General features: G+C 39.5%; 1 protein-coding gene across 2 annotated transcripts in view; it reads right to left on the minus strand.

Annotated features, from left to right (window-relative positions):
- COL15A1 (collagen type XV alpha 1 chain) overlaps positions 1-16,030 on the minus strand; it is a 142,973-nt gene that overhangs the window by 78,933 nt on the left and 48,010 nt on the right. For both annotated transcript variants that reach the window (XM_074147010.1, XM_074147011.1), the window contains exons 3-7: positions 14,937-15,484; positions 11,623-11,697; positions 11,088-11,183; positions 5,238-5,364; positions 3,491-3,609 (exon numbers count right to left, since the gene is read on the minus strand). In XM_074147010.1, the coding sequence (XP_074003111.1) occupies positions 3,491-3,609; positions 5,238-5,364; positions 11,088-11,183; positions 11,623-11,697; positions 14,937-15,484 (965 nt within the window). The remainder of the gene's footprint in view (positions 1-3,490; positions 3,610-5,237; positions 5,365-11,087; positions 11,184-11,622; positions 11,698-14,936; positions 15,485-16,030) is intronic.

A 16,030-nucleotide genomic window follows, 5' to 3' on the forward strand; every position in this document is an offset into this window, starting at 1 on the left:
GGTGATCTCAAACCTTGTCTGCTCCTGTGGTGGACAGTTCCTCATTGTCCCAGTGCACTAAACACAGTATAACCAACTGGTCAACAGAGGTGATTATCCCACTGTATTCAGCATTGGTGTGGCCTCACCTTGAATACTGTGTGCAGTTCTGGGCCCCACAATTTAAAGGTGTGACAGTCCTTGAATGAGTCCAGAGGAGGACAACAAAGCTAGTGAAAGAGATGGAAGGGAAGTCCCGTGAGGAGCGACTGAGGACTTTGGGTTTGTCTAGTTTGGAGAAAAGGAGACTGAGAGGCAACCTCATTGCTCTCATCAGCTTGCTGAGGAGGGGAAGTAGAGAGGGAGTGCTGACCTCTTCTCCCTGGGACCCAATGATAGGATGCTTGGGAATGTCTCAAAGCTGCACCAGGGAAGGTTTAGGCTGGACATGAAGATGCATTTCTTTACCAAGAGGGTGGTCGAACCCTGGAACAGGTTTCTTAGAGAGGTGATCGATGCCCCAAGCCTGTCAGTGTTCGAGCAGCATTTGAACAATGCCCTTAACAACATGCTTTAACTTTATCAGCCCTGAATTGGTCAAGCAGTGGGACTAGATGATCCTTATGGGTCCCTTCCAACTGAAATAGTTCTGCTCTATTCTATTCTATTCTAAAATCAAAGTGTGAACATAATGAATGCTAAATCAGCATGGTTTTGTCTGACAAACAGGTCATAATTTTCTTTGTTATACGTGCCTGATGACGGTAACACTGTTTATCTGACTTTAGCAAATTTTCCTGAGAGGCATTTGTCTGAGTTCTATACAACACTTCAAAAAGAATGCTGTGCCTAGTCAGTGTTACACGTATCAATTGGATTAAAAATTGCATAACTCGTACAATGACAAACTTACAGGAGATAGGGCCACTTCTGCCATGTAGCGGAGTGTAGTCTGATCACAAAGACCACTTTTCAATGTAATTTTTTTATTATTATTTTCTAAAAGACTGTTGATTAGCATATTGTATAGCCATCTTGGGTATCTATGTAGTGAAAAGGACGTGGAAATATGAATAAACTCAAGAAAAAACTTGTAAAGATGAGTAAGTAGCAAAACGACTTATCACAATTGATTTAAGCTTTTTGTGTCACACTACTTAAATCAAGACTGGGTTTTTATTTAAGAAAAATAGCTCAAAACTGAAAAAAAGAAGAGATTGTGAGAGTAATAGTTCATCCTGACATTAAAATTGCTGCTTTTAAAAATGTGAATGCAGGCATGAAAATGTTAGATGAATCATATTTGGAAGTGCTCCAACAAATATTAAAGCCTCTTGTATGTCAGCTCCAATGGATGGTTCTTAACCTAATTTTTCACCATTTTTTGTAATTTACCACAATAAACATAGAAACACTAGAAGACCTTGTAAGGAACAACCTTAAACACTTGAACAAAACAAACCATGTAGAACTTTAGAATAAAAACTCTGCGTTTCTTGATGCTGTATGTTTTCTGTCAAGCAGAAGCAGTTGTAACTGAGTGGAGTTTCAAGCAATACAGAGAATGGACTTTTGGCATAAGAATCACAAAGGCAAGAGGAAGGAAAGGTCATTATTCAACTTCTGGTTACAAAAATCCGTGGTGGCTGTTGGATCAGGAATGTTAATTAACTAAAAATGTAGTGCTAGCTGATTATTTTGAAATATGTCAACAAGCAGGGCAAGTACTTGAGTAGCTGGAGCCCTCCAACTCACAGGATTCCAAACGAGGGGCATACATAACTTTAATTTGCAGAATCACACAGAATTCAGGTTACACACTACCTTACAAATGCAATAGGCACAGTATCTTTCAAAGCCCAGAGAGTCACCCCTCACCAGAGAGGGTGACTTTGCTACACATGGCATAGTCACTCCTCTTGGGGTTTCTAGTGCCTGCAGTCATGTAGGCTGGAGTACTCTCTATTTAGGAGTTAAAAGTGCCATCATTTTTCTTAGCAGAGTGTGAACCTCAAAGTAGAGACAGGCTACCTTGCATTTTCTCTCAATTTCCTTGTCTAGGAGCTACGCCCACAGGAGTCTATCCAAAAGGGATATCTAATTTTATAAGGGATTTGACAAAAAAAGTGATATTGAAAATGTGACTAGTCTGAATGCTATGCATATAATCTGCAGTTATTCCTGGTTCTAGCAGAATTGAATTGCCAATTAAATTACAGCCCATTCTTTGTCAGACTTTCCTCTGTTCAGTAGTGTACAACTCACGTGATGGTGGCATGCACACTTTCTAGAATCTCTTTTTCCATCACGAGGGATCCTGAAAGGAATTACTGCTTGGACGCTTACAAGAAGACAGCCTGACCAGGACTTTTGGAAGGCATCTCTGACAGGTGAAAGATGTCCAGATACTGCCTCTTCTAGAATACTTCTAAAAAATGTGCTTGCAGCCTAGAGAAAAGCTAGGCATGGCTGTAAACAGCCATATAACTTCACGTAACTGCTCTGACACAGACATGAGTAATATACGGACCCCAAACAACTTTACTGCCTTGCCTCAACTTTCATCCTTTATAAGGCCATCTAGGGGTGGAAAGGTTGTTCAGTCTTAATATTTTATTTGTCAAAGCATCTTTTTATTGTGAGTGTCAGGAAAGCTGCTGGCTACTTTTTAAATAGATTTTTCATCTCTGGGTGTCAACATACGCAGCTGCCAGGAGGCAGCATACACTGCTTACTTAATGAAAGAACTAGGAGTTTCAGACACTTTTCCAGTGCAATCCACACAGTCATTCCCTTGTCAAGACATGGAATATAGGATCAACCTCTTGGATGGTAATTCAGATTCAGTTTATAAAGGAATAATTTGCATAAATTGCAAATTTTCAGATTAGCCTGTGGGTAATCAAGGAAAGCCAGCAATACACATTTTAGGCATGGATTCCTCGGCTTCAGTGTGTTTTAGTGTTAGTCTCCTGTTTGGATCACCTAATAATGAATCACTGTGATAATGCAGTGCTTCTTTGCTCCTTTGATAGTTCAGACAGAACCACTTGGTGAGCACCCAAAGGGCATAATTTTAAATCTGTTTATATACCACACTTCTGAGAAGTCAGCACGACTTTCACCTGCACGGCAGATACTGTAAGACCAAGGTGCCTGCTTTTAGGGAATAAAAATTGTGGCTTTCGTGGTCATCGTCTTTGTTTCTCACTTTCTCACTTTCTTAAATGCAAAATTAAAAAATGCAAAACTGAAAGAATAAATTCATTTTGTTAGTCAAAAGTCTCAAGCCCATCTCAATGGTTATAGATCCAAACTTCTGCATAGTGTCAGTGCTTTTCAGTCTCATGTCATGAGAGAGCATTTAAGAATTTAAAAAGTAACTTCTGTTTTGGCGTGCTGCTAAGATGCAATAGATAAAAGTACCAATTCAGAAAAGCACCTAAAATTCATATATTTCCCTGCTCTTGGGAGAAAACGATAAGGCATACGATAAACCCATTGTACAGACCTCCTCTTTGCTTACTCCTGGCAAAACGCTAGTACCAGAGCCATCTTCTTCTCTTAATATTTTCTGTGTGATAGTGGTAGACTCACTGTTGCCTTGTCCAGTTTCCGTGACAGCTGAATCTAAATAAAATAATCACTTGTTAACGAGAGACAGAGCAAAATAAAACCCACCCAGAGGTATTTATCAGAGCACAGATGCTGCGAGTTGTATGATAAAGTAAATTATTTAGATTATGACCAAAATACATTCCAGAGATTAATAGTAGTCATTTCATAACTCTGAAAATTTTAAAAGGAAAGAAAAAAAAAAGAGAAAAGAGAGAATAAAATTATAAAACGTTTATTTTAAGGACAAAGACTGTATTGCATCATCTTTTGATGGTTGCCTATTTTTCATCTATATAACATAAAAAATAAGAGCTATGTACAACAGTTGCTATCTGAAGTATGTATAAATTTAAATAAGAACATTGTCCTTAAGAACATTTGGCCTTATTGAGTAGTTATCTTAATACTTTTTGTTTTCTAGGACTGTACTGAAATTGTCTTACTAGTGGAGGACTAGTTTCCTCAGTGCATTTTGCCCTGCTCTTATTGCTTTGCTGCCTACACTTGATGCACTAGGCATATTCACACCCTTTGCAGGGAACGTAAGTAGGATATAGTTGTTCATTCAGTGGTGATATTCAGTTTTACATGAACAGCTGTGCTTCACTATAGCAGAAGGTCATCAAATTAAATACTCATCTTAAACTCCATTTAAAGGAGCCACATGGCTTTAGAGCCAGTAGCACTATTTGCAGAGGTATGTCTCAAGACATACCATGCTTCTCACTGTCCCGACACAGGTTTTTTCTCCTTTCATTCCCTGTGCCTAACAATTGCACTTTACTGGAGTGTTGCAGAGTATTACAGCAGCAGCTCCTCAGGTCAGCTTCCATATTTTATCCTTTTTGATATTGAAGTGACACTGAGGCTCTGGAGTGTGTCCAGAGAAGGGCAACGAAGCTGGTGAGGGGTCTAGAGAACAAGTCTTATGAGGAGAGGCTGAGGGAATTTGCGTTGTTTAGCCTGGAGAAAGGGAGGCTGAGGGAAGACCTTATCGCTCTCTACAACTCCCTGAAAGGAGGGTGTAGGGAGGTGGGGGTCAGTCTCTTCTCCCAAGTAACAAGTGACAGGACAAGAGGAAATGGCCTCAAGTTGTGCCAAGGGAGATTTAGGATGGATATTAGGAAAAATTTCTTCACTGAAAGGGTTATCGAACATTGGAACAAGCTGCCCAGGGAAGTAGTGGAATCACCATCCCTGCAGGGATTTAAAAGACGGATAGACATGATGCTTAGGGACACGGTTTAGTGGTTTTGGCAGTGTCAGGTTAATGGTTGGACTCGATGATCTTAAAGGTCCCTTCCAACCTAGACAAGTCTATGATTCTGATTCTATGATATGGAGTGAAAAGTGAGAGCTATGTTGAATGGTGGCTGTAGTTGCTACTACTTACCTTTGTTGCTATTAACAAATTGCAAGTCTAACAGACTGCAGTTTCAAAGACCAAATGTTTGATGTACCAATTCTTTTCTAACACACAGGATGTCCAAAACCATAGGATTTTCCATTCCTGGCAGCACCCAAAATATGACAGTGGCTTTTCATACACAGGGAAATGATGGACTGAGACTTAGAGAACATAAATGACCTTCCCTCCCAGCAAAAAAAAAAATAATAAAAAAATAAAAAAGGGCCAGTGCCTTGCTCTTTAAGTTCAGCTGCTTCAGAGGTTTCTTCTGATCTGTGATTTCCAGAAAAATCATTTTCTTCCACATAAGATAGTATGGTTGGGGGGGCTTCCACTGGCTCAGCCAATGTATCTTCAGGCTAAAAAAACATAAAATCCCAAAGAACTGTTTAGAGAAAAGGCTTATCACTTATTTTAAAGCAAGAATCAGTAGATTACCTTTCTCAATGCATAGTAATCAGAACTACCCCATCTATGAAGCAAAGCAGAAATCCAGATCTTTCCCACATAATATCTTGTCAGCATCTGTCCTTACTCTTATACTGTCCTTAGAAACATTAACTGTCATTTCTATCATAAAAACTGAAATTTATTAATGGCCAATACATACATCCTCTTTCATTTACAATCTTTTAATTTATTTCACCTTATATTTTATTTTTCTCTTTACAGTACACATCTGATTTCTGCTTATGAGCATGTCACATTAATTTAGCCTAGCTCTCGAGAGAAACTAGCACAATACCTTTGAACTCCATTCCTCCAAACCAAGTGATGTACACTTGACAAACCCATAAAAAGGGATCAAAACACAAGGAATGTAAAGTTATCACTGCAGGTTTAAAAGCCTAGAGCTGGCTGGTACCCACCCTTTTCAATGTTGGCTGTGGGTGGGCAAAAGGTGGCCATTTCGATATCAGCTGGAACGTAAAGAGCCTACTCCCTACTGGAATTAAGAGACCAGAAGAAGTGCTGTCTCAGTGTAGCGAGAAGATTACTTCATGCAAACCCGTGTTTGCAATTTAAATAAAAATTAAAAGCTATTACATTGCCACGGTAACCTGGAACAGACTTTAATGGGCCAAGCATCCTGGTCTTGAACCAGGTTAAGATGTGCAAAATGGCATAATAGGGCTTGCTGAAATAATACCTGAGTTGTCAGCAAAAGGAAGAGAGGTAACATCATTGGAATGATTTTTATCCCACTGGTTTTGTGTGGGATTAGAATTCAGGAAAAGCTTCAAGATACTTCTTGTTATTAAGAAATATGTTAAAAATTAGGCTTTAGGGCTCCACTTAAAGAGGAAAGGAAATTTTCCACAGTGGGCCAGATCTGGTCCCCACTATAGATGACCAAAGTAACTTCATTTGACTGCAGTTCTATTTACTCCACTTGAGAAAGGAACAAATGCATGTCTCCTCTGCTCTTATTTCTCTTACAGCTCACAGAAACCCAGTACTGCAACACACATGAAATGGCTTGAACACTTGTGAAACAGCAATGAAAACTGTTCTTCCCTACTCTTCCTTTCTGGCAACGCCTTTCTGACGTGCAGAGTAGTTCAGGCTATTTTCTGAAGAATCCTATAGATAAGACATGCCATGGACAGTTTTTGGTTGAATAATCAATTAGCAGGGAATCCACAGAAAAATTCTGTATGAAGAGACACTTCTACAAATATTAAACATGCCTTTTTTGCTGATTCACCGAGGCGTTTAAAGCTAATTCACCAGGCCCATTAAATGGAAATACTCTGAAATAGTGCCAAGAATGCTACCCATTCCTACTGCCCAGTACTGAACTACTTAGCAGAAAAGTACAAATTAGAATATGCACCATCAACATTGCTAAATGTCTTTATTCAGAGATTGCATTTTCAAGTATGACCTTTGACTTGTTTCATTCCAGCTCAGCGTAGCAATTTACTTTGAAGAGCTGAGAGATTGTTCAGTGATTTTTCAGAGTAGAAGATAAATAAAAGCTTTCTCTGAAACGTCTCTCAGTGACTGTACTGAGTGTTAAATTGTCATTCATTTATCTGTCTCTTGTTTAATATTTCTAAAAAATAAACCCATTAAAACTCCGTGGTCAGTCACTCTGGAAGGCACACATCCCATGAGTCACTTGCATTTAGACATTTCTAATTTGGCAACAGCATTAAACATTTTGCTAAAAAAGACTACATATTTATTGACATGCTGGTACGGCCTTTTGAAGTCCCCAGGCATTTTAGAAGAAATATGTGTGTGACCCAAGGAAACACATTCACATGAAGTTCTTGTGTTTTGAAGAAAATAGTAATTTACTGGTCTTTCAGGCTTATCATTAGTTGACTCAGAAGCCTATGTATCATCATCCATTCTGTGACTGGCTCATACAAAGAATTACTGTAGTAGGAACCTGTACTGCACACGGACACAATGAAGACCTTCTACACAGTTCAAGAAATTAACAATCATCTGTGACCAAAAAAGTGCCTGCAGAACAAAAAAGAGCTATGAAGAGGCTTCTGTCCTTCTTGTTTTCTAAGGGTGATAATCTGCCTTGTATACACATTTATTAACATTGTGGTGTAGCACTTCAGAGAAAATTATTTCTGTACTTAAAGCCTGGTTCAGTTTCCCAGACAATCTTAAAAAATGTTTTAATAAGAAAATTAAAATAACATCAAAACAGACAATAATTTGTGGGGAAATTAAAAATAAAGTAAGTGAAAGTATTAGAGCTGAATGGAAAAATGTTTGCAGTGATATAATCACTGATGAGCAAGTGTGTCTTTGAGAGGTGCATCAAGGAAAGGTATACTTTGCTTCTTCATTTATGACAACCACAACTTCATCATTACCAAATGATAAATTACATGATGTAATACTTTTTCTGTGGCATTTTTCCTTCCAGGCATTGATTCTAGCTTAATTATAGAATTCCAGTTAACTCCAGGCAACTTCTAGGTCTTGTGAGAAAGGTGTGACATGGCTGTATTACCTTGACATTGTCACATCTTGAAATAACACTTTGGCACCCAAGACTGATCTCATATGTTTGGAAAATCAAAGGAAAATGTCACATTTTTACTCCCTGGGAGTGGTATATAGTGATGAACAATAGCTATTACACTTTTAGGTTCATGTTCATGTAAATCATAGATGTGTCACCAATTTTTTAGCAATGTAACAATAACACTCGCTCATTAAAATAGAAATTTTCTACCTTTTCTACTCTGCAACAGTGAATAATATGCTGAGATTACCAGCATATGATCCAGAGAAACAACATTCTTCTGTGCTGGTTTTGGTTGGGATAGAGTTAATTTTCCTCATGCTAGCTAGTATGAGGCAATGTTTTGGATTTGTGCTAAAAACAGTGTTGATAATTCAGGGATGTTTTAGTTATTGCTGAGCAGTGTTTAGACAGAGTCAAGGCCTGCTCTGCTTCTCACCCCACCCCACCAGTGAGTAGGCTGGGAGTGCACAAGGAGGTGAGAGAGAACACAGCTGGGACAGCTGACCCCAACTGACTGAAGGGATATTCCATGCCATATGACATCATGCTCAGTATATAAAGCTGGGGAAAAAATAAGGATGGGGGGGGATAACTTCGGAGTTATGGCGGTTTTTCTTCCCAGGTAGCCGTAACGTGTGACGAAGCTCTGTTTTCCTGCAGATGGCTGAACACCTGGCTATTGATGGGAAGTAGTGAACGAATTCCTTATTTTTCTTCACTTGTGTGCAGGGCTATTGCTTTACCTAATAACCTGTCTTTATCTCAACCCGTGTGTTTTCTTATTTTTACCCTTCCACTTCTCTCCCCCATCCCATTGGGGGAAAGTGAGCGAGCAGCTGTGAGGTGTTTAGTTCCCAGCTGGCGTTAAACCATGACATCTTGCAAAAGGAGGAATAAAAGCCCAAAATTCCAATATTGTCGTGTGCAATTTTGAACAGTGTGCTAATTACTAAGATTATTAAACAGAAAAAGCAGTATCTAAAAAGGAATTTATTTTCTTCTGGATAGACTAGAGAAGTTAGACATCCTTCCCGAGTTAGCTGCAGTTGTATCCAAAAGAGAAAAAGTGAAAGCACGGTAAGATTTCATGGGTTAAATTTTGTGGTGTGATGCAAAATGGAGAGGAGTCATTGAGGCACCAGGTAATTTTGCTGCCATTCAGAGAACCCCAGCTGGCTACAGAAATAAGCAGTCAAGAATTTCCTGAAGTTCAGCAAAGTAACATGCAAGTCCTGCATCTGGGGAGGAATTACCCACGCAGCAGTGCTGGCTGGAGGCCAACTGGCTGGAAAGCAGCTTTGCAGGAAAGGATGCTGGTAAACAAGTGGAAGAAGAGCCAGCAATGTGCCCTGGTGGCAAAGGTGGCCAGAAGCGTCCTGGTCTGAGTTAGGAAGAGTATCACCAGCAGGTTGAGGGAGTTGATCTTTCTGTATTAAGAAATACAGATGAGACCCTCATCTTGATTATTGATTGTGTCCAGGTCTGGGCTCACCAGACATATTGGACCAAGTCCATCAAAGGACCATGTAGATCATTAAGGAACTAGGGCTCTTGACCTACGAGAGGAAGATAAGAGAGCAAGGACTGCCCCATGAAGGGAAGGCTCAGAGCAATCTTACCAATGTGCACAGAATCCTGATAAGAGGGGGTAAAGAAGACAGAGCCAGACCTTTCTCAGTAGTAGCCAGTGAAGGGAAAAGAGACAATGGACACAAATTAAAATACAAGAAATTCCAGTTCTGCATCAGAAAAAAACTACACTGGAACAGAGAGGCAGTGGAGTCTCCATCCTTGAAGAAACCCAAAACCTGCTGGCACTAAGCAACCTGCTCACTGAGCAACCTGCTGTACTTGACTCTGCTTTGAGAAGGGAGTTGGACAGGACAATCTTCAGAGGTCCCTTTCAAACTCAGCTAGTCTGTGACTCTGCGAAAAACAAGGCAGGCCAAAAAGAGTTTGATGAACTATATGTAAAAGGCATAAAAATTAATAATAAATCTGTTTTCAAACACATCAGGAGCAGGAAGCCAGGTCAATACACAAGTTGTAAAAAGAGTGCTCAGAGAATTTTAAGCCATAGCAGGAAAAAAAACACGTTTTTTTTGCATTCATGTTGACCATGGAAGAGTTAAAATTCCTGTGAAAGCATATTCTTGGGAAACTCAGCAGAGGATATGTCTAAAAGTGAAGTCTTTGTAAGTACAGGGTAGGAAACACACTAAGTCAATGGCAACAAATCACAACCAAAGAGCGTTCACCCACGAGTTCTGAAGGATTCAACAATGAAAGATCTCAAGTATGTGCTGTATCAGGAAAATGTGAGCATGGTTTCTGTAAAGTAATTTCTCACAAACCTACTGGTTTTCTCATAGGATTCAACAAGAACTTGGATAAAAGAATGCTTCATAGAAGTTGCATGGAAAGCTTCATTGTGAGGAATGGACTGGCATTTCATTTCAGCCTGGCACAAAAAGTGAGGGGGAACATGTTGTGATAGGAATCTCTAAAATCACAAATGTTATGGTGAGTAAGGAACAACTGTTTACTCTGTCTTCCAGTAGAACAACCACCAAACGAGAGCTGCAGTTAGCACGTTCAGAAGGGCAAGCAAAAGGTGAAAGTCCTTCACAAAACATGCCATTAAATAAGCCAAGTAACTCTGCAGCAGGAAGCTGAGGATGGTAAAATTCCCATGGGTTAAAAAAAAACAAATCGAGAAATTAAAGGGTGAATAATTCAGCTGAGGTCCACTAAACACAAAGAGATACACTCCTGGCTCAAGCATTTCCTGATATGGAAATTGTTGCAGAATGAAAGAGTATTCCTGGTAAGTGTCATATTTATGTTCCTGATCTGTTATTATACTCTTCCCAAAGTACTGGTTGCTGATTGTCGTCAAATGTACCAGATTTTTGATCTGTCACAGTGCAGTCATTCTTACAGGTGGGTGCATGTTGTTCTCACAGGTGCCTTTGGAAGTTGCCACATATGAAAAACTAGTGACAAAATGCAGACCTCACTACCTAAAAAAGTTATATTAAACCAGAAATGTAAAGCAAATAAATCAAATACATTTACCCTTATGGGAAGAACAGAAGGTGCAAGGACTTCTTGTGTCTCAGAAATACCTTCATGTTCTTGAGAGCTGCCATTGCCACTGATATCCCCTGAAGCCTGTGGAAAACCCAATCATGACAGTAAGTTCATAAAAGTCAGGGAAAAAAAAAGGAATTATCTCCAAGGAACTGGCTACTTCAATGCAGAAAAATACTCTTCTTAAATATATTTTTTTCGGTTGGTGAAGCCCCAGTGTCATTATGATGTAAACTTATTTCAGTATTTACAGCATTTCATGAAAACGACCCTTCAGAAAAATAAGTGTCATAGTTCATTTTCTCAAAGGTGTTATAGACAAAAGAAAATTATGTTTTTTGAAAAATCACAGTTTTAGGGGCTATGTAGTCAAAAATAGAGATTCCCACGTGAAGATAGTTTTAAGTATGATACTATGTTCCCAAGAAGAAATAGTACATTCAGTCTTATGAAAAGTGCCTAATGGCAAATGACTTTGAAATCTGAGGAAAGATAAAGAAGTGCTTATAAGAATACTCACATAAGGATCATCATCTTCACAATGATCTTCAGTAGCCCTTGGGTCAGATTTGATTGTCAGATGTTGAATTGAGCCCTACATGAAATGACAAAAACAGTTAAAGGAAGTAATACGTTAAGTAGCACGTGTGAAGGGTGTGTGTGTATGGAGGAGTGGGAATTAAACAAATCAACAAAAAAATCCAGACTTTATTCTGATTTTCTTGGAAAATGCATAAAATTTTATGATAATAAGCCCAGTTTAAAAATGCGAGTATGTTCTTATGTTTTCCTTTTGCAATATGTAGAAAGAAAATGAATACAATGACAATTGTGTCCCAATGACAATACAATTGCTACACTGTATTGGTTGTGGCCCAACCAAAGGATCTACTCCTAGATTATGTCCTAGAGTCTGTAAAGCACTGTCTGTTTTTTTCTAGTTAAGAAGTGCATTGCAGCTCCAAAAATGTCATGTTAAACCCCCCAAAGATAGACACAAAGGATGGGATAGTAATATCAGTAGGTGATGAAGTGGGTCAGGGGGAAACCAACTTAAAACTTTTCAAAGTGGAAAAAAGAGGAGAAGGATTTTCTGGTAACAAATGCTTCTTTTTTTCAGGGTTACAAATCATTTCTCAGTCTGACATGCTGAAGGAGCAGCAACAATTTCATTTTAAACATTTAAGTTTTGTTTCTTAGATTACAAAGACTCAAACTGTAATGAGAAACACATGGGGGACGTTCCCACTGTTATGAGGTCTCACGGAGTTACTCATGAGGCACACCTAGGACATAAAGATGGGTATTCAAATCGATAGCCATCTTACCTAACACATATGACCTGCCTCTTCCTGTTTTGCTGACTATATTTCGTTTCTCTGCCTTTGTATTTTGTGTAGAAAAGAGCCTGAAGAAGCTGACACATTTAATCTGTATTTCTAGACGGACACAGAATACTTCTCAGTCCAGTGACTTCTCTTCAAGGAGCTAGAACAGTTACACCATCCAACAATACCTTGGTTGTGCTCTGTCTGCTGAGTACTAGCACACACAGCAGATCTGCTCACTCACAGGTACAGAAAGCCCGAGCCTTGGTAAGGAAAACTCCAACAACTGTTGAGATAAGTAGCATGTTTTGCTGATACTTGATGCCACCAAAAAATGCGAAGTCCAGGGGAGGAGCAGCTGCCATCTGTATAGACTGTTCTGTCTGACTTTCCACTCACTCTTTCCTCTCTGCAGCCACCCTCTCTCCCTGTCCTAGGAGCATCGGGGAATTATTAAGTTAGGAAGTACTTTTGAAGCAATACTTCTGGTGGCTTCTAGAATATTTCAGAAAGGAACATAATCTGAGATTCTGTCTTTAATGATCCTGTAATTTCTGTATCTCCAAAGACCATAAAATTAATGCAGTTGGTGCCTCCTGAGTTTGCAGGCAATCTGAGAAAACAGCTCAGTGAACTGAACCATCCTATTTCTCTTCAAAACTTAATAATGGGCAACTCAGACATTGAACCGTGTCAGACTAACCGAACAGTTCGCTGAAAAATTATACATGAAAAGAGGCACAAGCAGACCACTTAAGCAGTCTCTTGGAAGTGATGCTTTGTTTTCACAGTATGAGTGAATCACATTTGGAGAACACATTTTTCTCCTCTCGCTCTAATCCATGGCCCTGGATGGTGAAGAAAGCAAAATGGAAAGCCCTAACGTTTCCAAGTGTTGCTGCTAGCCAATTATTCCAACCAGGAAAGTCATGGCCAAGTCTGCCATGGTAGGGATGGTAGGGATCGGGCATTGTAGTCCCCCTGTGAGTCTTGTGCCTGCTGCTGCCTTCCCTGTTAAAGCTGGTTTGCAGAATCCATTATCATCACTAATTCAGCTATATTTGGTTGTCTGGTTTGTACTTTTCTTTACAAGCTTCAGGGCTAGAATTTCCTTTTGTTTCCATGAAATCTGATGATAGGTATGTCCTTTTGCATCTGGCAACCAGAGCCTTAGACATACGAATTCCCATTAGCCAGAGCAAACCAGTGACTGACATCCATTCATCTGCTGTCAATCGTTTCTATTTTGGGCAATGAATGTAAACAGTTCTTGTCATACAAACAGAGCTTCAGGAGGAATCAACCATTTAGTTTTTCTACCCAAAAGCAATTGTGACATACGATGCATGAAGAAATAAAGGCACAAGACCTAGAGTTCACGTCATAATTAACAGTACTGAAGCAATCACAACACTGGCTCAAATGTCTGTACTTGATATAGCATACAGAACAGCCTATTTCAGTGTAAATGCCTTAGAGTGTAATGAACCATGCATTCCTGTCACCTTATTTACAGATTTATTGGTGATAATCTTAGCAACTGATCATCACATATGAGTTTTCCAGGTGAGATACCAAAGTGGTCTCATTTTCTTGAATGTTTCCCATTCCCATTACTTACTAATCAGGCATCCCCAATACTCCAGTCATCCCACCTGTCTAAGAAAGGTAGCGTCAGCAGGAAGTTTTCCTACGTATCCCTTTCCACCACTTATTTGTTGCTAATCAATGTATTCCTGTAATTCTAGGTGCTTAGACTAGTCAGATAAATTTTAAAAGTTCATTATCCTTGCTGCTTACCAGGGGGAGCACACAATCTGTCAGTACACCTGAACTTTGGAAAGAGTTTTTTTTTCTCTAAAGCAAAAGGTCCACTCAGTTTCGTGCTGCTGCTTTACTAATTTAGGGAAAGAGATATTAATCTCACAAAAGACTGTACAAGTTTTGAAGTACAAGGGAAGTACAAAAACAAGACAGAAAGAGTGTGACATTTCCCTTTCAGTTTGACAATGAGTCAATCTCAGGAATATTGGCAGCTTTCACATTTCCATTTGGAACCTCACTGGCTGAGAATTCCAGTCAGGATGCAGCAGGAAGGATGCCTGCACTCAGGCTAAGAAGGCTCGGGAGCCCTCTAGTAGTGGTTTTGGTCCATTCTATTTTTCTAAAGCATGTGATAAGCTTCAAGTTAAAGAGAAGGATAGTCTTCCCTTCATAAAAAGGCCATATAAAGTTATGTGATGATACATTTACTTTGAAATTCCTAGTATTCAAACTGAGCATTGGGCTTAATATGTGGACCACTGATAAAATTCTGAGGTTCTAGGAACATTTGCATTTTAAGCCAGAGTTTATCTATCTGCACCACCTGAACCCTAGCCAGGCATGGAAAATACAAGCTATATAGTTTGTAACCCCATTTGGGATACAATCATTGTAAGCAGACTTTCTAGGGTAGAGAGTACATGCATAAAACACTGAGGCATGTCAATTTATCAGTACTTACTGTGAACTTTTCCAGTCCCGTGGCTCCTGCATTACCAACAAATATCCCAGAGCCAGATTCAAATACCAAGGCTTGAGCTGACCTTTGAAACTGCACTCTTTGATATTCTTCACAGTCCATGAACAAAGCAACATCATTTCCCTGAACAGTCACTGTAAACCTATTCCACCTGTTAGTCATCACTGGCACTTTAAATGAAGCAGCCTCTCGGGAGACATGGGAACCAGGCTCCGTGTAGTACATAATGATTCTCTGGGTGCTGTCATCAACCGCTGAAAGTCTCATTCCCAGGTAAATAGTTTTCTGGAAGGCATCTGTTATTGCAAATAGCACTCCTCCACGGTCACTGTTTGGTTTCACTGTAACTACGACGGCGAAATCTCTATAGAAAGGCATTGGTATTATAGCACTTGTCAATCGACCGATGTTGGCATCTGGACCAAAGCTGTAAGCTGGAAACCCTCCATAGCCAGTGACAAAGTAGACGGACGGAGGAAGAGGAACTCCTATTAACTCCGTGAGGTCAAGATGTCCTTTTGAGCCTCGTTCTGTAAAGTGTGTGAGAAAAAACACGTTATTTATTCTTGAGGTGCACAGCTCATTTAATTTAAATGCTTTAAGAAAGGCTTTGAAAACTGTAACACAGTGTTATAATACCAGTAATAAACTTCTAATATTTTAGGCCCCAGTTCAGTTAGTGCTTAAACACATCTAGCTAAGTACACGTGCCATTCTTTAACTACTTGAGGTTACTCATATACTAGAGAAAGATGCATGTGAACATCTGGCAAAATTGAGTGGTAACAAGCAGTTCCTGCAACATGTATTTTACTTCAGCTGCCCGTAAACTACAAAGGAAAGTGCTGAATGTGCTTGCAGAGTGGAATTAGTCAAGACAGAACTACCCATCTCAGCCCCATTTTAAAACATACAGTTCCGAAGGCCCAAGTCTCTCTCAAAAAAAAAAAAAAAAAAAGAAAAGAAATATTGATGTCAAGTCCTTTGAGCAAAAGCAAACAATTAGCACTGTACGGTGTGATCAACCTATGGCACACTACGGCAAAATAAACACACTGCTGTTCTCTTCCATGCTG

This window comes from Numenius arquata, chromosome 4, assembly GCF_964106895.1.
Source record: "Numenius arquata chromosome 4, bNumArq3.hap1.1, whole genome shotgun sequence".
Lineage (NCBI taxonomy): Eukaryota > Metazoa > Chordata > Aves > Charadriiformes > Scolopacidae > Numenius > Numenius arquata.